The sequence below is a fragment of the Lepidochelys olivacea genome (genome assembly GCF_965140295.1).
Source record: "Lepidochelys olivacea isolate rLepOli2 genome assembly, chromosome: 1".
Classification (NCBI taxonomy): Eukaryota; Metazoa; Chordata; order Testudines; family Cheloniidae; genus Lepidochelys; species Lepidochelys olivacea.
Genome location: NC_140411.1, coordinates 252,177,997 through 252,200,494, shown reverse-complemented (window position 1 = coordinate 252,200,494; position 22,498 = coordinate 252,177,997). Strand labels below are relative to the sequence as shown.

At 40.0% G+C, this 22,498-nt stretch overlaps 1 protein-coding gene across 2 annotated transcripts in view; it reads left to right on the top strand.

Moving 5' to 3' along the window:
• WASHC3 (WASH complex subunit 3) overlaps nt 1-22,208 on the top strand; it is a 37,076-nt gene extending 14,868 nt beyond the window's left edge. For both annotated transcript variants that reach the window (XM_084616858.1, XM_084616857.1), the window contains exons 5-7: nt 3,143-3,253; nt 15,626-15,690; nt 21,770-22,208. In XM_084616858.1, the coding sequence (XP_084472984.1) occupies nt 3,143-3,253; nt 15,626-15,690; nt 21,770-21,854 (261 nt within the window). In that variant the 3' untranslated portion in view covers nt 21,855-22,208. The remainder of the gene's footprint in view (nt 1-3,142; nt 3,254-15,625; nt 15,691-21,769) is intronic.
• Nucleotides 22,209-22,498: the final 290 nt, after the last annotated feature.

Below are 22,498 nucleotides of genomic sequence, written 5' to 3'. Positions count from 1 at the left end.
CCCAAGATTTGTGAGAGTGTTGGGTCATCCTTTAGGATAGGTTGTAGATCCTTAATAATGCGTTGGAGGGGTTTTAGTTGGGGGCTGAAGGTGACGGCTAGTGGCGTTCTGTTATTTTCTTTGTTAGGCCTGTCCTGTAGTAGGTAACTTCTGGGAACTCTTCTGGCTCTATCAATCTGTTTCTTTACTTCTGCAGGTGGGTATTGTAGTTGTAAGAAAGCTTGACAGAGATCTTGTAGGTGTTTGTCTCTGTCTGAGGGGTTGGAGCAAATGCGGTTGTATCGCAGAGCTTGGCTGTAGACGATGGATCGTGTGGTGTGGTCAGGGTGAAAGCTGGAGGCATGCAGGTAGGAATAGCGGTCAGTAGGTTTCCGGTATAGGGTGGTGTTTATGTGACCATTGTTTATTAGCACTGTAGTGTCCAGGAAGTGGATCTCTTGTGTGGACTGGACCAGGCTGAGGTTGGTGGTGGGATGGAAATTGTTGAAATCATGGTGGAATTCCTCAAGGGCTTCTTTTCCATGGGTCCAGATGATGAAGATGTCATCAATATAGCGCAAGTAGAGTAGGGGCTTTAGGGGACGAGAGCTGAGGAAGCGTTGTTCTAAATCAGCCATAAAAATGTTGGCATACTGTGGGGCCATGCGGGTACCCATAGCAGTGCCGCTGATCTGAAGGTATACATTGTCCCCAAATGTGAAGTAGTTATGGGTAAGGACAAAGTCACAAAGTCACAAAACTACAAATCCAGACTCCAGCGAGAAACTGCTGAATTGGAATTCATTTGCAAATTGGATACTATTAATTTAGGCTTAAATAGAGACTTGGAGTGGCTAAGTCATTATGCAAGGTAGCCTGTTTCCTCTTGTTTTTTCCTACCCCCCCCCCCCCAGATGTTCTGGTTTAACTTGGATTTTAACTTGAAGAGTGGTCAGTTTGGATGAGCTATTACCAGCAGGAGAGTGAGTTTGTGTGTGTATGGGGGTGGGGGGGATGTGAGAACCTGGATTTATGCAGGAAATAGCCCAGCTTGATTGTCATGCACATTGTGTAAAGAGTTGTCACTTTGGATGGGCTATCACCAGCAGGAGAGTGAATTTGTGTGGGGGGGTGGAGGGTGAGAAAACCTGGATTTGTGCTGGAAATCACTTTAGATAAGCTATTACCAGCAGGACAGTGGGGTGGGAATAGGTATTGTTTCATATTCTCTGTGTATATATAAAGCCTGCTGCAGTTTCCACGATATGCATCTGAGGAAGTGAGCTGTAGCTCACGAAAGCTTATGCTCTAATAAATTGGTTAGTCTCTAAGGTGCCACAAGTCCTCCTTTTCTTTTTGCGAATACAGACTAACACGGCTGTTACTCTGAAATCTATAATGTAAGCTTCTCAGAAACTTGTGTAGCTTTGTTCTTGATTCAGACTGTGACAAAGTGACTCATCAGCCAGTGCACCCATCTTGTGGCTGGATGTGGTGGTGTCAAGGTTTTCCTCTCCATAGCCTTGTTGACCCACCCACCGTTCAGGTCTTCATAGGGATTTAAAAAACCCATGACTTGTCTGGGTCAGCTGCCGTTAGGTCCCAAGCCTCAGGTTCTGGAGCTGTGAAGCTGAGGTTTAGACGTTCGGGATCAAACTGGAGCCCAAGCTCTGGGACTATGTCGGGTGGTTGGTCCAAGAGTTCAGGCTCAAGCCTGAACATGTACACAGCAATCTTTAGCCCTGCGAGTCAGTTAGCTGACCTGGGCCAGCCGTGCCCATGCCGTGCATCTTTCATCCCTGTGCAGATATACCCCCAGTCAGCCTGCTTTGTTTTGTGACTCTGCCCTCCAGCCAGGTCACTTATTAGTCTCATCCCTTTGAGGTAGAATTGAGTCCAGTTCAGTAATAGTCCAGCAGCTACGTGCTAGGACTAAAGTGAGATTCTAGACCCACTAGATCTCATGAACCTTGCCTAGTGAAAGCCCTGGACCTTTTGTTGTTGGCCTGAAGGGGAACCCAGTCTCCTCCTACCCTGGGTTCCAGAGTTTTCCCTAATTTTTCCCACCCATGGGAATTTTGTTATGTGCACTAATATGGAGGTGATGTGATTCATCACCTCCATATTAGTGCCCATAATAAAATTAATGTGGCAGGCTGAGGCCAAGGGATGTGGAGTATGGGAGGGGACTCAGGGCTGGAGCAGAGGGTTAGGGTGTGGGGCGTGGTGAGGGTTCTGGCTGGGGTGCAGGCTTGTGTGGAGCCAGGGATGAGGGGCTCAGGAATGCGACAGAGGGTTGGGGTGCAGGGGGTGAGGGCTCCAGCTGGGGGTGCAGGCTCTGGGATGGGGCTGGGGATGAGGGGTTTGGGGTGCAGTGGGACTCCCTGGGGCTACGGTGGACAGTTCTCTCTCTCCCTGCAGCAGCACCTGGGCACCCCAGCCTCAGTAGATCCCGGACAGGGGAGGGGTGCCTGTCCCCTGGCTGCGGCAGGTTTTGGACTGGGCTGCGGGAGGGGCACTTGTCCCCCGGCCGTGTACATCACACGGATGCAACACAGGTACTACTACATGGTATACTTTATAGGAAGGCAAGTTTGAAAATACAATCAAATTGCAAAACAGTAGAAAATAGACATAAATACCTAAAAAGTAGTTAATAGATAATGTCCTTTATGAATGACCTGTTCAGGATAAGTGTACAATTTAAAGCAACACGATCAGTCTTTTTTAAGACTTTGTTTTTAGAAATGTGAGTATTACTCTGACATAGGCAAATGAAACACTTGAAAAATCATAGCTTTTTTGGTATAGTACTTTGAATCAACTGAATGATATGTAATAAAGCTGTCTGAGTGAAGCAGAATTGCTTTTGATCATCAGCCTGACAGCTTTTTCATGACTTCTTTAACACACAAACTTTGAATATAATTAAATTATTTATGCTATTCAAAATAGTTTCTCTTACAAAAATATATTGTGACAAACACTAATGAAAGTAATTCCAAGTGGCAATGTGTGTACATGCAGACGTCTATAGTCTGTCCATTGGGGCAAAGAGGAGCTAATTTTACCCTACTCCCAAATCTTATTAGCTGAACTCTCCTTATGTACTCCTGGTCCATGTTGTTACTCAAGATTTACATACAGTGTTCTCTGTATACAGCAGAATAGCATACATGAGGTAGGACAACAGAAAACAGAAGCAGCAGCAGAAAATGTCATGACTGTAGCCAAGGATCCAAGATATGCCAGATATCTCAAAATGGTTCAAGTGGTAAGTCTGTTTGTTCTTTCTCTAGTTTCATTTGAAATTCCTTTACATTTTTTATGATGAAACTGTTTTGTAGCCATATATGAATATAACTGATTTCCTAATTTACACAAACTTATTATTATGGTAAGTTCTGACTGTTGCACCTATCTGAAGGGCAGATAAGATATCACAAATTAAGTTGGGAAAATATGCAGCACTTCAGACTGAGGGTTCTCAAACATTGTTTTAAGGTGGGCCGCTTCTAAATAGAGTATCTTGTAGACCATCACCTCTGTTATTCACTTCTCCCATTCATGCAAGATCTGATAGCTACAGTAGCATTAAGTGTGAAGGTAATAGGAAAATGTATATCTTTTAACTATTATGATATCTTTTTGGGGAGGGGGGAGGGGAATCAGTCTACTTTTGCTCTTTCTGTCCCTCACCCATTCCGTTCCTCTCTTCTCTTGTTTGTTTTTCCTTCTCCCTTTACCGTGGACATACATACTGCTTTGCAGCTGGGTTCTCTTTATCCTGGGGTATTTCTCTCAACATGTGGCAGCTCCTGTCTCACTGATAGCTCCAGTTTCCTCTTCCCCTTAAGTAGCATTGATTCCATGTGAAGGCAACTAGACTGGCTGTTGCTCCATGTTTTCAGCCCCATCTATCAAGTGGTCTGTCCAGGCTGTTCTTAGTAATGAAAAGACTTGAAACAAAGAGGAGCCAGCACTATTTGACCTGTAAGTGATCCACTGAGCACCAGTGGCCCCATTTGAAAACCACCATCTTAGATTATTTATATAATAGATTAATTATTCTTAAATTTAAGAAAATGATGCTATAGTGAAAGGAAAAGTATATTCCTGTTCTTACATTCCTCCCTCCCAGAGAACACTTCACTGGTCTCCATTATTTTTCTAACAATTGTAACTCAAGTGCTCCTCATGACTTTAACTTGCAGAAAACTGTTATAATTAATTGAATATTCATATGTATTACATTTGCTGTGACATAAGCCTCTTAGCTCAATTTATACCTTTATAAAAGCTAGAGTAAATCTTATGATCTCAGGCAAAGTAAAGTGTAACACTAGATCTAGTTATGGATCCAAAACTGCTAGACTATTTACTTGTCTATTCAGATATCAGCCATGTGCACGGGAGCACATTTCTGCTTAATTTCTTGTTAGTGGTATCATTAATATACCCGATCACACGGATGCAACACAGGTACCACTACATCAGAGATTTTATGGGTAGGCAAGTTTAAAAAAATCAATCAAATTGCAAAACTGTAGAAGATCGGCACCCCCAATTTTATATTTTATCGGTGTTAAACCTAAAATCAGAAGCCCTATTTTTGTTGGCACTTCATGTATAAATAGGGCATGAACAACGCTTAGATTTTTTTTTCCTCTACTTATTTACATTTGAAATATCTAATGTAAATCTGGTTTTTTCCTGTTTTGCTGGAGATCCTAGAGATATGAATTACAGAACCAACCACATAATTCATCCCTTCTTCCCTGCAATTGAATTAATGGCAAGCAAAGCACTCAAGGTTCAAACTTGGTGCAGTTTTTGGGATCTACCACCAGACCTCGGTGCTGTCCCAGAAATTTTCTTTTAATTTTTTTTTTGTGTAACAAATTGGCAGCTTATGGCTAGTTTATTACAAACTATTTGGAACACTTTGGGGTCAGTAGTACTGCTGGGAGGAGAACACTACGTTAACTTGTTGCTTTAATGCTTGATTTATTAATAGTAGGGTGCCCAAGTCTTTTATACATAGTTACATTGATTTTAGTAACTGAATGAGATCTCACTTTCCACATTTATCCTTTGTACTGGCAGTCCTGGTGACTCCATTGCCAGCAATAAATGGTGTGGTAGGAAAGTCAAACTTCCATGCTAAAAGTGAACATGCTTTTTATTTGTATTTGCCAAGACATTCTGTTCAAACAAATATTTTTAAAGTTACTCTCTCCTGATTAATGAATTATCTCAGTTCATGTAGCTGTTGCCAGCAGTGATTGTAGTACTAGGTAAGTTCTATCATCGGGTGACCAGATGTCCCAATTTTACAGGGACAGTCCAGATATGTGGGGCTTTTTCTTACATAGGTGCCTATTACCCCTCACCCTCTGTCCTGATTTTTCACACCTTGCTATCTGGTCACCCTATTCTATCATGAGAAGATGATTATAAACTACTAAGCAATATGTTCATTAAGTAGCAAAGCTGTTATGAGGATAGCTGTTCTCTAAAACAATAAAATAGCTAGCTTGTAGGCCTGGTTTGATCAGGTAATGTTTATACATTTACTGGATGTACACTGGTAAAACTGCAGTGATCCCCTGCAAAGCAATGTAATATTGGCTACATTAGATTGTCAAGAGCTTCCTTGTACAATGTGTCACATTTTACGGTTTAATGTGTTCTTACACTGCTTCTAAAGCATTAATATTTCACATAAACTTGTTTTGCAAGGCACAAATACTCTTTTCATGAATTATAAACAGTAAACATGTAATTACAAGATAAATACACTTTATTTCTACCATCCAATTCATTCTACATGTTCAATGGTAATTACCATTTTGACTTAGCATAACTACCCAGTAATATTCTTCTACATGTACAGTGTTAGGCTGGGATTTTCAAAGAAGCTGAAGGAGTTAGGTGCCCAAATTCTGTTGAAAGACACCCAAATCCCATTGAATTTCAATTGCATCTGGATACCTAACTCGCTTTGGTTCCTTTTGAAAATCCCAGTCTAAAACCTGTGAAGAATACAGTAATGTCACAAATACGTAGTATGTGTTACTAAACTTAGAATAAGATACAGGTTTACTTGTTCCCTATAACAGTTTTAATATACAATGTTCATAGTATTTAAAATTAATTAGGTTTAAGACTAGCTTTGTAGATGAAGTAACATTTTGGAGGTGTTGGTTTGCTACAACATTTGTGGTTTACCCTGGAGATTAGCCTAAATAAAATTGATATTTAATCTTAAACATTAAAATGCCTTAATCATATGATTATCGCATGCAATTGCTACTAGGGAGAGTTAGTCATTTGGGTGCCTCAACTGTACATTTCTTGCCTGAACATATTTTGGATTTCTTTTAAATGTAACCTTAACTCTGAATTTCCAAGCATTAAAGAAACCCAGGTTTTGGGAAAATAACATCCCTGTAATGCTTTTACCTTTAAATTACTAATACGTGCACTCAACTATGACTCCATCTTGACATAGTTCTTAGTTTAGGAATTTTCATTAGACTTCAGCAGAACTTAAACACTTGGATAAATAAAATATTTCATACTTTGTATACAATTGCTACATTTGCCTACATGAAGACAATCTTGAAAGTGCCAGATTGAAGGCAATGAAAACTAAGGTACTCTATTCAGTTTAGGTGCCGCATAGTTAGTGCAAGTGCAGATTTCCCTGCCATCTTGTCATAACTGTGTGGAGGGACTGCTTCCTGAGATAGAAAGAATGGTTCATTTCTATGCCTGTTCAGTCATTTACTTTTCTAATGCTGTAAGCAAGTGTGCTACTTGTGTTGGTGATTCTTTCTCATGCTCCTGTGAACATCTGCCCATCAGGTTCTGGACTGAAATCACCAATTTATTTTACCTGGCCCACTAAACATCTCTCGCGGGTAGAGAGACTGGTGGTAAATGCTGACCTGGCCTAGACAAAAATGGATGTAAATAAAAATTCTATCATTCTAAGCCATCCATGCACACTGCAGCTTCTATTTGTATTACATTTCTGTAGTAATGAGGACACTGTTTGAATCATAATTAACCATAAAGTTCCTGTTTATGAACACAGAGGTCATTCACTTATTTTAGGAAACATTTAGCAAATATATTAGAGACAGAAAAAACTCTTGGGCAGAGAATTACTTGGAAAGTTTTGTTGTTTTAAGTTCAAATATGTTTTTACTGATCTATAAAAGAAGCATCTGTAGTGGTGGGTAGATCAAATACAGCACTCGGATTAAAAATAAATTTATCTTAAATTTTAGAAGGAACACAACTACCTTGCAATAAGTCTTAAAAAAAAAAAAAAAAAAACTGGTCGTGAATGGAAATATTTTTCAAATCTGACAACTTATTCACAAAACTCCAAACTAGTAGTTCATATTTTCTGAGGAACACTCAGTTTGGTATGGTCTTAAATTCCCCTCACGTTGGCCATTAGACGCATTGTTTTTACTTGATTTATAAATCTAGTGTTTGGTGTGTTAAATTAGAATATTGGCAAATAAAGACTTTTCACTATATCAAAGGATGTGTGTTTTCATCTTAACCACTTCCAATTTCTCATGAGATTGATGGAAGCTGTGGGTGAAGACTATCCTTAACATTGTTTTTATAATACAGGATTCTTAGAAATTCTGAAACATAAAATTCTGGAAGAAAATATTCTTCCAAATAAGAAATAAAAATGCCTTTACAGAGACAAGGTGGGTGATGCAATATCTCTTATTTGACCAACTTCTCTTGGTGAAAGAGACAGGCTTTCGAACTATGCAGAACTCTTCTTAGAAGTTGGTTCGATAAAAGATATTACCTTACTTACCTTGTCTTTCTAATATCCTGGGACCAACAGAGCTGCAACAACACTACAAACAAAAATTCCTTGGGCACTTATCAGAACCCGTCCTTACTGGATTTATGTACAAAATCTTTGTTGATATATCAAAACAGATAAAATACTATATAGGTTTTGCCATATCTGATCAGACCAGTAAGTCTGGTATTTTTGTTCAGTCTGAGCCAATATTTAAGTATTCAGAAAGTGAGTATGGGTTCCCATTTCACTTGCCTAGGCTAGGAACCCTAGAAGTAGCTGAGCCTACACACAAGGTTTAGGCTAGGGATATTGGTAGTATTTTGGAATTACCTGCTAATAAAAAAAAATCCCAGGATAAGTGAATTTTTTACTTGTGTAAAGCTTTTTGTTTAGAATTGGATAGGAACATCACAGGCTTACACCTTTTATGTATTTTCATCACAGATAACAAATTCATGTAGAAGCTGACAAGTCTGATGTTTTCTGAAACTGCTATAACACAAGTGCAAAAGATTTAATTGTTCTGTTTTTCTAATTTAGTTGTTAAAACAATTAGCTTCCAGGACTTTTGAATTCTAAAATTCAGGAGAGAATTTTAGAGATTTTGTAGTTGTGTATCACTCCAAAGGGTTTATGCATTTAAAAAACCACCACCACCTTTGGGTTGAAGTTTCAATGTGGCAGATGGCAACAGAGCTGTGAGACACCCAGTAATAAAAGTAAATTAATCGATATCTGACACTATATTACAAACTCCTGAGCTTAATTGTTTGTTGAAAGTGATCACTTATATATAAAATTAGAATTGTGATTTTTTTTTTCAGTGCAAGCACACACAGGAAAATACTAATCACAGTAACAAAATTAGCATTGCTATCCTTTCACCAGACTGGGCACTTTATGTTCTGTCTCCTGTGATGGTAGTACAGACATGATTCTCTAATCCATCAGTCATGGCTGCCTGCTCTTTTTTTTTTTTTTTTACTTACCTTGGACAAACAGTATTTGTTCAGTGCCAGAAAATCCCACACTGCTGTTCATTTACCTTTTGAGGTCTCCCATGTCCTTTTTAGACCACCAGAAGCTCAGTCCCTTGGAGATCAGAAACTAGACACTTTCTTTTTGGCATGCAGTCATCCAGATGGTGTTTCTTGACCTCTGCAGCAGAGGATGGCAAAGCAACAAGTTTTCTTTGAGCAGTACTAGTGGAAACACAGGAGCAGATACTGTTGGAACATTCCTTTCAAAATGTTGTGGGCCAAACTGTTCTAGGGTATCCTGTCCAGAAGGAGAATGTTTAGGTGTTGCTGAATAAGCATATAAGCTGTTGAAGGGTTTGCAATGAAAGGAAGGCATTTTTCTCTCTAAATCTTAACATATGTATAATTGACCGCTTACATTCCAGTGCACACTCAGGCTTGAATTTATATATTGCTATTATATTCAGAGGAGTCATTTTAAATTGTGCTTCCATTCTTATGTCCTCTTTCCTGCTGCATCTGTTAACTATTTTCCCATTCTAATTGTTCCTTGAAATGTTCCGGATTAATAGTTATCCTTTCCTGCCTCTCTGGCCATACTTTCAGTGTATCTTTTAGGAGGTCCTCCTTTTCTGCCGGCCTTTCTCATTTTGTCCTCTTCTCAGTAATAACGGCTCACATGACTTCAACTTGCCATCTTACACTGTTGACTTGCAAATCTACCTGTCCACTCCCAACTTTCCTCCTCTCGCTTAGTCTTACTCATCCTCTCTTTTTGGATGTATTGCCATAAGCTTAACATGGCCCAAACTGAACTGATGTTTCCTCCCAAACTCTTTCTGCTCCCTCTTTCTCTGCGACCACTGTCAACACCACAGTCCTCCTTGTCACCCATTCTCACAACTGGCAGGTTTAGGAAGGGAGTCCTCTCCAACAGCCTATTTGGTTTTTCAGATCCTGCCTGTGTCTAAATCTTGCCACTCCTTCTTGTATAATTTCCAACACTTTTTTTTTTCCCCTCCAGTTCCTGCTAAAACTCTCATTCAGACTCTCACTTCTTGCCTTTATGATTGAAATATTCTCCTGTCTGCTCTTCCTGGTAACCTTATTCTGTGCCTCCCAATTCATACAAAACACAACTGCTAAAATAATCTTTCTTACCTGTTATCTGACCAGTGTCGCACACACCCCGCCCCTTGAATCCTTTCACTTCTACTCTCCTCCACTACATCAAGTTTAGGCTTCTTGCCCTTGCTTTCAAGGCCGTATGTAAATCACCCTTTCTTGCTTTCCCACTTTTTCCTGTTGCTTTAGTCACATCCACTCCACTGATGGTGCCTGCCTCAACACATTTCTCTGCTTCTCCCACAACTGTTCCCAAGCTCTCTTACATCTGGAATGCCCTTCATGAGTTGCAGGACTGCATGGTCTCTCTATGCTTTCAGCATTCTAATATTTCCTGAAGACCCACTTCTGCCATGACACACATGAGTAGCCAGTTAATAAATTAGATAATGTGATGGAAAGAACATAAGAATGGCCATACTGGGTCAGATCAATGGTCCATCTAGCCGAGTAGCCTGTCTTCCAACAGTGGCTGGTGTCAAAGGCATTAGAGGGAATGAACAGGACAGTGCAATTTCAAGTGATTCATTCCCTGTCATCCAGTCCCTGGGCTGGACACCCAGAGCATGGAGTTGTGTCCTTGACCATCTTGGCTAATAGCCTTTGATGATGGACCTATCCTCCATGAACCCAGTTACACTTCTGGCCTTCACAACATCTCCTGGCAATGTGTTCAAGTTGACTGTGCTATGTCTGAGGAAGTACTTCCTTATGTTGTTTTAAACCTGCTGCCTATTAATTTCATTGAGTGACTCCTGGTTCATGTGTTATGTGAAGGAGTAAATAATACTTCCTTATTCACTTTTTCCACACCATTCATGATTTTATAGACCTCTCTCATATCCTCCTTTAGTCGTCTCTTTTCTAAACTGAAAAGTGCGAGTCTTTTTAATCTCTCCTCATATGGAAGCTGTTCCATGCCCCTAATCTTTTTTGTTGCCTTTCTCTGCCTTTCCAATTCTAATATCTTTTTTTGAGATGGGGAGATCAGAACTGCACACAATATTCAAGGTTGGACACACTCTGGATTTACATAGTGGGATTGATATTTTTTGTCATATCTGTTCCTTTCAGAATGGTTTCTAACATTGCTAGCTTTTTTGACTGCCACTACAGATTGAGTAGATGTTTTCAGAAAATTGACGATGATTCCAAGATCATTCTTGAGTGGTAACAGCTAATTTAGACCATATCATTTTGTATGTATAGTTGGGATTTTTTTTTCAATGTGCATTACTTTGCATTTATAAACATTGAATTTCATCTGCCAGTTTCTTGCCCAGTTTTCTGAGATCCCTTTGAATGTCATCGCAGTCAGCTTTGGCCTTAACTATCTTGAGTAATTTTGTATCTTCTTTTTACCACCTCACTGTTTACTCCTTTTTTCCAGATCACTTACAGAGGTTGAACAGCACTAGTCCAGTACAAATCCTTAAGGGATCCTGCTATTTACTTCTCTCTCTTGTGAAAACTGACCATTTATTCCTACCTTGTTTCCTATCTTTTAACCATTTACTGATCCATGAGAGGACCTTCCCTCTTAACCCATGATTGCTTAATTTGCTTAAAAGCTGTTGGTGTGGTACTTTGTCAAAGGCTTTCTGAAAGTCTCAAGTGGATCATCCTTGTGCATGTGTTTGCTGACACCATCAAAGAATTCTAATAGATTAGTGAGGCATGATTTCCCCATATAAAAGCCATGTTGACTTTCCCCAGCATGCCATGTTCATCTATGTGTCTGATAATTGTGCTCTTTCCTAGAGTTTCAGCCAACTTGCCTGGTACTGAAGTTAGGCTTACTGGCCTTTAATTGCCAGGATCACCTCTGGAGTCTTTTTTAAAAGTCAGTGTCCTATTAGCTATCCTCCAGTCATAAGGTACAGAGATTGATAAATTAAACAGTAACAAATCACCAGGACCAGATGGTACTCACTTGAGAGTTGTGAAGGAACTCAAATATGAAATTGCAGAACTACTAACTGTGATATGCAACCTGTTGCTTAAATCATTTTGTTCCAAAACCACCTCTATGGACACCTCAGTCTTGGACAGTTCTTCAGATTAGTCACCTGAAAAGAATGCCTCAGGTGTGGGAATCTCCCTCACATCCTCTGCAGTGAGGATCAGTGCAAAGAATTTATTTAGCTTCTCCTCAATGGCCTTCACTTCCTTGAGAGCTCCTTTATCACTTTGTAGCCCTTCTGATTGTTTGGTGGGCTTTCTGCTTCTGAGATACTTGAACATTTTTTTTTTGCTCTTAGTTTGTCTGTTTTGCTCTTTGCTCTTCAAATGCTTTTTTGGCCTGTCTCATTGTACTTTTACACTTGCCAGAGTTTATGTTCCTTTCTGTTTTCTTCAGTATAATTTGACTTCCAATTTTTAAAGGATGCCTTTTTGTCTCTAGCCACCTCTTTTACTCTGTTTAGCCGTGGTGGCCTTTTTTATTTTGTTTGGTCCTCTTGCCCCTCCCCCCCCTTTTTTTTTTAAATTTGGGGTTACATTTAGTTTGAGCCTCTGTTACGGTGTTTTTAAATAGCTTCCATTCATCTTGTGTACATTTCATTTTTGTGACTCTTTTTAATTTCCATTTAACTAGCTTCCTCATTTTTTATGTAGTTGCACTTCTTGAGGTTAAATGATACTGTCGTTGGTTTCACTGGTATTTTTCTGCTCCCATAAGGATGTTAAATTTTATTACATTATGGTTGCTATTACTGAGTGATTCAGCCATTCACCTCTTGAACCAGATCCTGTGGTCCACTTAGGACTAAATCAAGAAGTGCCTCTCCACTTCTGGGTTCCAGGACTAGCTGTTCCAAGAAGCAGTCATTAATGGTGTCAGAATTTTCTCGGCATTCCATCCTGAGGTGACATGAATCCAGTCAACATGAGGATAGTTGAAATCCCCCATTATTATTGGATTTTCTGGTTTTGTAGCCTTCTAATCACCCTGAGCATTTCACAGTCACCATCACTATCCTGGTAAGGAGATCAGTAGTATATTCCTACTGCTATACTCTTATTATTCAAATATGGGATTTCTATCCATAGAGTTTCTGTGGTACAGTTTGATTTATTTAAGATTTTTACTGTATTTGACTCTGTTCTTTCACATACAGTGTCACTCCCCCACAAGCAAGACCTACTCTATCATTCCTATATATTTTGTACCCTGGTATTACTGTGTCCCATTGATGATGATCATCATCATTCCACCAAATTTCTGTGATGCCTATTATATTAATATCCTCATTTAATACCAGGTGCTCAAGTTCATCCATCTTAGTATTTAGACTTCTAGCATTTGTGTACAAGCACTTATAAAATCTGTCAATATTTAGTTGTCTGCCTTCATGTGATGTAATTGAATGGGATACTTTTTTGTTTTTGACTGTTTCACTTTAGTTCCTAACTGTACTTTATCAACTTCTATCCTCTTCTCTTTACAAGGATATAGAGTATCCCCTTTAATAAATCCTTCCCAGAGGGGTGGCTCTGTCCAAACGATGTGCTCCTCTGTATGTCAGCTTTCCCCAACTCTTTTTAGTTTAGAAATTCCTCTACAACTTTTTAATTTTACATGCCAGCAATCTGGTTCTGTTTTGGTTTAGGTAGACCCCATCCTTTCTGTCTAGGCTCCTCCTTTTCCGAAAGGTGTCCCACTTCCTAATAAACCAAAATCCTTCCTCTGAACACCCTTGTCTCATCCATTCATTGCAGCCATGCAGTTCTTCCTGTCTAAGTGGCCCTATGTGGAAATGGAAGCAGTTCGGAGCATGCTTCCCATGGACGTCCTGGACTTGAATCTCTTACCTAGCAGCCTAAATTTGGCCTCCAGGATCTCTCTCCTACCTTTCCCTGTCATTGGTACCTATGTGTGACCATCCATATATGTCTATCAAGACATCTTGAGAGGTCTTCACCATGCAGTTCTCCTGGTCATCTTCTGGAATCCACCATTTCTATTACTTGTCTCTTCCTAATAACTGGGTTCCCCTCCCCTAGGGGGTAGACTTAATGTGAGATGAGACCATGACATCATCTGGAAGAATTGTCCAAACTATGGGATTGTTTCCTTCTGCTCCAGTTTGATGTTCTCCTTCCTCCAGATTTTCATCCTCCTTAACAGCACGGAGACAATCGGACTGCGGGGTGGAACTGCTTTACTGTGTCCCTGAAAGTCTCATCTATATACCTCTGTCTTTCTTAGCTCCTCCAGTTCAGCCATTCTGATTTAAAGAGCCTGTACTTGGTCTCTTAGGCTCATGAGTTGCTTGCACTGAATGCACACGTACACCACCTGTCCATGAGACAGGTAATTATACATGCTGCATTCAGTGCAATAAACTAGAAGCCCCCACATCTGCACCCTGTCTGCTCTAGGGCTTCCTCTATTGACATCCAGTCCAGTTTTCCTGCTTTTTCAACTCCCAATTTGTTTGTTAATTTTGAGTGAACTAGTCATTAAACTGAAATGAAGAAATAAGCTCTCTGTACCTACAGAGGAGGCCACTGCTGTCCAAAGCTGGTTAAACACTTCAGCAAACTCTGGGTGCTTCACCAGTAGCTTCCACCCATTCAGTGGTTTGACTTTCTTTAAAACTTAGGAGCAAATATGTACTAAATATTTAATTTTAATAGATTTTAGTAAATGTAGGTCTTAACATTGACAACCTGTCATATTTAATTTAATAGTTTAAAAAAAAACACCTTTAATTTTAAATAAAAAATCCTTTAAAGTTTGTTCATCTTTTTTTTTTTAATCCCCTCCTGACTGGCTACATAAAGGCAGAAAGGATGTGTGTTCAGTTATCGGGTTCAGTCCCACTTCTTGCACTGTTAAGCAGTCGAATGTTTGTTACTCTTGGCATTGTAACATGTAATTGCTAACTTCACTTTTAAGTCATTAAACACAAACAAATCTAGTTTCATCTTGTGTACCAAATAGTTTGCCCTTTTTTGTAGACTATAACCTATTAGAATACCTCATTTTAAAGCATATGGAAAATATTGATGGAGCAGTGTCTTTATGAATTAAATAACCTTGGATTGTTACTCTCTTCCTGACTTCTTAATTTTTTGTAAGATAGAAAATACTTGAACATCTGCTGTAAATTAAGAATGAATACTGTATTAGGGACTAAAGTTAAACATGCATGTGCATAATTTTATTGTGAGTAGTTACACATATGTAAGGTCAAAGCCTTAGAGTACTAGGCACTTCAGTAATGGTAAAATGACTGACTCTGCCCAAACGGGGTTACAATCTTAAACAGACAATATACAGATGATGAAGGGGATGTGGCAAAAAGCAAATGGTTGAACAATGAAGTTTAGAAAGTGCAACAGTTTTGGTTTTGAACATATATTATATTAATGGTGTCAGCTGTATTGCTGATGCCTACAATTGTAAATACAGATCACCCTCTCTATTCCTTGTTTAAGCAGAGAAATCCCTCCGAAGCTTAAAATGATAAACATTTGCCCTGTTGCTCCAGGTGCCACCATAGCTAAAGAGTTTCCATATACTTATTCAACAGCAGTGATATGGTTCAGTCAGCACAGAAAAGCATTGCACATGATCTGTGCCTAAAAGCAACTGTGGAGTCTATTTGTTCCAGTAGATTTTCACTTTTTGGTTAGTAGTAGTAGTATACCACTTAAACACTTTTTTTTTTCCCCTCCCTCGCAGGGTGTTCCTGTAATGGCAATAAGAAACAAAATGCTTTCTGAGGGGCTAGACCCAGATCTCCTTGAGTAAGTAATACTTCTATCTTTATACTAGAGTTGGAGTGCTATGCACTTAAAGGCTTCAGTTATGCTGTCTGGAGTGGATAATGACCGAGAGTGCCTATTTCAGGGCAGGTACCTCAAACAGGTAGTATGTTCTACAGTTAGATTTTACCAAGCTGGCAATGAATGTGAACTCCTGGATCACTAGAACAGTCTTACCATGGAGTCACAGACAGTCCCCTTGTACTCTCCAGTCTATCGTACCACCCCAACAAACTGGATTTAGTGATAAATGGTCACTTACACCAAAAATTCAGGTTGCTTTCAGTCCCAGGAGACTAGTCACTTACCTCAGATCAATTGGAACCCTAGATCTTACACCAAAGACTATGCATGTAGCCAATCCTATAATAACCTATCTGAAGGTTTATTAACTAGGAAAAATAAATGTGTGTTAAAGCAAGCAAACACATACACCTAAATGAGTTATCTAAATCCTAAGTGACAAAGTTGTTTTCTACTGAAAGGAAGGAACCCATGGTAGTTTTGAATTGGGGGATCTAGATATATTGCCAGCCAGTAGTGCTGCTTCTGATTGATTCGTTGGAGATGGTGATTTTTGCAGAAGAGTAAACAGCATTACTTTCACCAGCGATTTCCCAATGATGTCACCCTGTTCCTGGAAGTTGGTCTACTTCTGTCTCTATTCTCTTGCCAGCAGGCAAAGCAAGGGAATTACTTGGCTGATTCAGTCATCAACCTTCCTTAACACCTTTGTGGCCTCATCCAAGTGCTATAGGATTCTGTTAGCTTCTTCATGAGCAGCCAGTGGAAGGGAGCCAAATGGAGTCTGGTATCTGGCTGTGCTAGCCTGGGCCCAGAGGTGTAGAATGCTACCATTGCTTCTTTCTGGTCATAGAGATTTTCTATCATGTAAAAGGTGGAGTTCCTCTGGTGATCACCTGCTTCATCTAGTGACATGGCATTTTGTGTCTCCTGCAGCTCTCTATGATTGTGGCGTGCTTCACGGGATAGCTGAAGTGGTCATAGAGCTTTCTAGTTGTTGACAGCAGTGCCAGCAACTTTGCATTCCCATCCAGAAATTCCATCACAATCAGCCTGAGGTGGTGAGCAATGCAAGGGACATGTGAAGCCACCATCATGCTCTGCTTTTTTGATGCTCACTCCATTATCTCTTGCCACAAACCCAGCAAAGAGATTGAGGGGCTGTAGGCATCCTAGACAGTACACAGTTTGTCCAAGATGTTTGGGGATTTATGCTGTTTATCAAATCCAGATACGCAAAGCGTGGCATTCCATCGATTGAAGATGTTCATGTTGTTGGTGCTATGGTTAGTCTTTCCATTCTCCTCCAGTGGACTGTAAGACATGTAGTTGTCTGATCACTAGTCCACATATCCATGATTAGGTTCATGCTCCCACCTTCACAATTAACCAGTCCAAGCTGTACTGCACTTCTCACAGCACCACCAAGGTCTGGCGCTGCCTTTTACACAAAATAAGAGCAGCTAGGGATCTGCCACCTGGGGGCAACTGCAGCCACAAAGCATCTGAAGCCCTCACCCTCCATGTGGGAAGAAGGAAGCATGTCCATGGCCAGCATTCTCACACATAATCTGGTCAGTTTCACTGTTGCATTCATATTTTTGCCCCCGTACTCCATTAGGGTCTGTTGAGTGGTACTGCAGGGCTTAGCTGACAAAGTTGTGGAAAGCATTGGTGGTGTCACAGTCAACATCTGCTCTTTCGTAGTTAGAGTGCCTTTTAGCTTTCCTCCAAGTCCTGAGCTTGCTCAATCACAGCTTAGTCTCTCCCTCTTTTTGCAGAGCTGGCAAATAGCACTGGTAATGTCCACAGTGTCAATTTTGGAATGTTCCCAAACCTGCAATGCAGTTGCTTATTTGCATTTTCAGGAAGGGATTGGAGGATTATAGCTCGTGATGACTCTCTTGCTGCTGAGAAAAATGCACAACCTCCCCCCCCCCCCCCGGAGTTTCCACCAGAGCTATATCGAGCAGAGATGGAGGCGGGTTCCTCTTTCCCCATCTCCCCCCTGCCCCCACACTGCACCTGAGAGCTGAGACTACCAATACCAACCACATCCTTTCTGGAAGTGAAATAGTGGAACAGAGTGTTTAGAGGGAGCTGATGGTCTCTGGCCAGTGGCCTGCTGCTGTCTCTCAGCTTTTACAAGAACAACTTCATGTGATGCTGGATTAAGTGGAGGCTTGCCACTAATCTCACCAGCAACAGCACCACCCCCATGCTGAGTGGTCAGCTGTGCCACAGGGAAATATTCCTGTTCAGAGGAGCTGTGTGCCTCGGGCAAAGTGGATATTGGTGGTTCCCATACCTTCACTTCCAGCTGTGTGTGCTGCAGAGCTTCTCCACTCTGGACCACTTTTGGAAGCTTGCTTATTTAGCACTCAAAAGTGCACCATGCAAGAACGCTATTTGCAAGCAGCCACATGCTGCAGTCTCCTGGATCCACTGAAAAAGATTGGTTTCAGAGTAGCAGCCGTGTTAGTCTGTATTTGCAAAAAGAAAAGGAGTACTTGTGGCACCTTAGAGACTAACAAATTTATTTGAGCATAAGCCTTTGTGAGCTAGAGCTCACTTCATCGGATGCATTCAGTGGAAAATACAGTGGGGAGATAGAGAACATGAAACAATGGGTGTTACCATACACACCGTAAGGAGAGTGATCACTTAAGGTGAGCTATTACCAGCAGGAGAGCATGGGGTGGCGGGGCAGGAGCCCTTTGTAGTGATAATCGAGGTGGGCCATTTCCAGCAGTTGACAAGAACGTCTGAGGAACAGTTGGGGGAGCGGGGGGGTGGGGAATAAACATGGGGAAATAGTTGTCCTTTGTGTAATGACCCATCCACTCCCAGTCTTTATTCAAGCCTAAGTTAATTGTATCCAGTTTGCAAATTAATTCCAATTCAGCAGTCTCTCTTTGGAGTCTGTTTTTGAAGTTTTTTTGTTGAAGTATTGCCACTTTTAGGTCTGTAATCGAGTGACCAGAGAGATTGAAGTGTTCTCCAACTGGTTTTTGAATGTTCTAATTCTTGACGTCTGATTTGTGTCCATTTAGTCTTTTACGTAGAGACTGTCCGGTTTGACCAATGTACATGGCAGAGGGGCATTGCTGGCACATGATGGCAGATATCACATTGGTAGATGTGCAGGTGAACGAGCCTCTGATAGGCTTGAACCATGGCAGGGTTAGGTGAAATCAATTAATTAAATAAGGCTGCCTCTTACAGCAATAGAACCACCCCAGGTACAGGGCTCAGAGAGAGAACCTGTAATCTACTAGGCTGGGAGAATCTTCTCAAAAAGATGCTGATGCAGAAAGCAGGCTGCTTTCTCTTCTTGCAGGCATGGCATCACGCAAACAAAATCAAACCCTCGGTCACAAGGGTGAACCAATCTGAAACTGTGTAGTCAGCCAATCAGTGAACACACAGGGCATCATGTGACCAACTACAAGAAAAGTTGGAACAAAATAGAAAACTCAGAATAATGCTCATTGGAACAAAATGGTAAAACCAAAACAAAATGAAATTCTCAACCTTTTAATCATCCTTTTTATGAATTTTTTTCATAAAAATAGTTTCAGAAAATTTTTCAGTTTTAACAAAACTACATGTTTTTTGGCAAAAATTTCAACCAGCTGTAGTACATACCTTGTTTTGAACAGCCTATTCTGAAACAAGCACTTTCTTTTAATAAGATAAAGATTGTGTCTTTAGGAATAACTACTAAAATACTATACACTAGTCTGATCAGTAAGACTGTTTTTAAAAACCCCATACAGTGGAAATGCAAGGTAGAAGGTAGTCAGCAAAACCTTGTTTGAAAATCCTAGGCACTTTTTGTCTCTTAAAATGTTACCATTTGTTACTAATTTTTTGTAAATGTCCCTCTTTTATGTCTAGGTGTATAAGGCAGGATTCTAACAGTGAAACTAAACCAGAAAAGGCTGCTCATTAGAAGTTGAAACATGTTCCTTATTTTAAAATGTCGCAGATATTGGCTTGTAAATGCTGGGAAGGAATTATACGTCATTTGGGATCATCCTCAACCCCTTTTAAGATTCTGCAAAGTACTAACATTCAGGCAGATGGTCTTAAAATTGTTGATATGGAAATCTCTACGTAGATAACTTACCTGTACAATGCAAACTAATTGTTTGGCAAAGTGTGTATTTGCTTTTAAATCTGCAAGCAAAAACTTGAAGGATTCCTCCTGGCGAAAATTTGTTTTGAAAAACAGATACAACTTGAAAGCATTTTGGTACCAAAACAGGCAGTCTTCCCTTCTTTCCCAACCCTTCCATTTGCCCTGCAAAAAGGGGTTAGAGAAGGGAGGCCCATTTCCAGGGCCATAGAAATCTAACTGTCCTCCTGCATGGCAGTCACACTGTCGCTAGATCTTTAGCTTGGCCTGGCCATTCTTCTATTCCCTTTTCCCCTTTTTAAAAAGGTACTATGGCACTTTCTTCAGTTTTCATACCAGAAATCAGGTGATCTAGTCTCTCCCTGGTGCTTCCCAGTGTCTGAAGTGACTTTTCTGAAGGCAGCACTTTCTCTGACTGGAAAGAAATGCTGTTTCTAGTGGAATGTAGTTTCTCTTCCTTCTCTATCGTCTTTCCTCTCCACTATTGGCTTGTGACTTTTAAAATTCCATATTGACCTTAGCTCTGAGTCTTTCCACCCTTCCTTCCCCCATGTTTCCTTATTTTTTATTTTTCTTACACATCCTATTTTGTCCTCACCTGTACTTTTGAACTTCAGGGATTAACCACTGTTGCCCTAATCTTGTCTGCGGGTCTCTACAGATCAAATTGCTGCAGTGCCATGGTAATAAGGAATAATCCTGAAGGGTGCTGTTCGTATGGGATATGCATGGGAAAGCAGAACCTTTGTTGTGTGTTCTCATAGGGCTATAACACATCAAGTGACTCAGTGTAGGCACTTCAGGCATCTAAATCAAACGAATTCAAGTGGATTTAATATGTGCAAAATTGAGGCTGGAAAGCACCTCTGTGGCAGGTATTAGGAGATGACCATTAGATATGGGATACTATGGCATGATTGACTTGGCAGTTATGATATCTGATTCTATATTAATGTATCTTGCAGGTGGTAATTAACTATGAACTGAGAAGTTGGTTTTCATTCATTTGAACCCTCCACTACTCTCAAATATAGGTACCTTCCATCCCTATGTACACACTTAATGTCAAATTGTACCAGGACTGATGTCCCATCCGGCACTTACCTTTGTCACATTTCACAAACTAAGCAGGATTGAGCCTGGGAAATACTTGGCTGGGGGACTTCCAAGAAAAAACAGGTTCTGCAGGAAGTGATACTGGTGATTCATTAGGTGGCACGCTTTCCCCAGAGTTTACACAGAACAAACGTTCTGGCATGGTATTAGCATATCTAAGAATACACTACTTCCTGTATTTCAGAGTAAATGCAAGAAGCTTGACCGCTTGTAGTCATTGAAGACTTTCTGCAAGTCAGATTTTCAGTCCTGGTATCCTAGCCAAATTCCAGTCTGAGTGATTAATTGTTCTTGCCTACCTAAAACTATCCTACTGTTTTAGTTATGTACTGTATTCACTTCCTGTCATGTACTGTTTTCACTGCTTAATGGTGCACAGCATGTTCCATTCTCTAATGGTCCTAGAACTCCTGAAGATTATACAAGAATTTGGATTAATCAATAGTGTCTGCTTTCAGCTTTCTCTTCAGGTGCCAGTCAAACTTCTTTTAGTGACTAAGGAATTTTCTGGTGATCTCTTAATGTGTCTCCAATCTGAACTCTACTGGGTCTTCAGAGCTTGCAGTCCACTGGATTTTAAGTTACACATCAGTTGAAAATGAAGTGGTTCTAACCCAATATATTTTTATATCTTAGATTGTAAACTTGGGTTTTGTTTTTAAAATGCTGTGTAAATTTATGGCGAAAGCTGCTAAATAAACCAAGCTATTAGTAGCATTTTGATCATATTTTTTTTTCCCCTGGAATTTAACGAAGTGTAATCTTTCCCTTCACTTTTAGAACACCAGATGCCTTAGTGCCTGCCTGGGGAGATGAAGTGAATGCAGAAGAAAGTTCTGACAGTGAATCTTCATTTAGTGACTAAAGAGACTGATTTCTGCCTTAGAACTTCTGATAAGTGCTATATATTCCATGCTTTTTATATTATAGCAGGAGAATAGTAAATAATTATTCATATGGCTCAAACAAAACCAAACACCTTTTTTGGTGCTGTGGTCCTCATGTTCTCTTCCAGGAAGTTTTGACAGACAGACAGACACATTCAACCTGAACTAAGAGCCCAATCAGTATAGCTCATAATGCATTATCACAAGCTGAGAAGGCCTTATACAAGATTCTTCTGTCTTTCAGAAGTAAAAAATACTATTTATATATTAAACTGTCATTTGTGAAACTATAATAAAGACTTTTGTCTGATATGATTAGACTTGTAATTTAACATTTTGTTTATCTAAATTCATTCTTCCTATCCCATAGCTTGCAGGCTAGGCTTTTCAAATTGGAATGGCCTAATTTCAGACTGATGCACTGTAATGTTCCTTATGCTATGATTTTATACTTAAATGATGCAGCAAGAAATACAAAAGTTAGCTATTTTATAATGAACACAATGAGTTCTGTATTGCAAACTGATCAAAAAATCAGATATTCAGAAAAATTAACTCTAACTTTCAAAGTGTAAACTGGTTTTCTGGCTTCAGACTAAATTTGATATAAAGTTTGATAAAG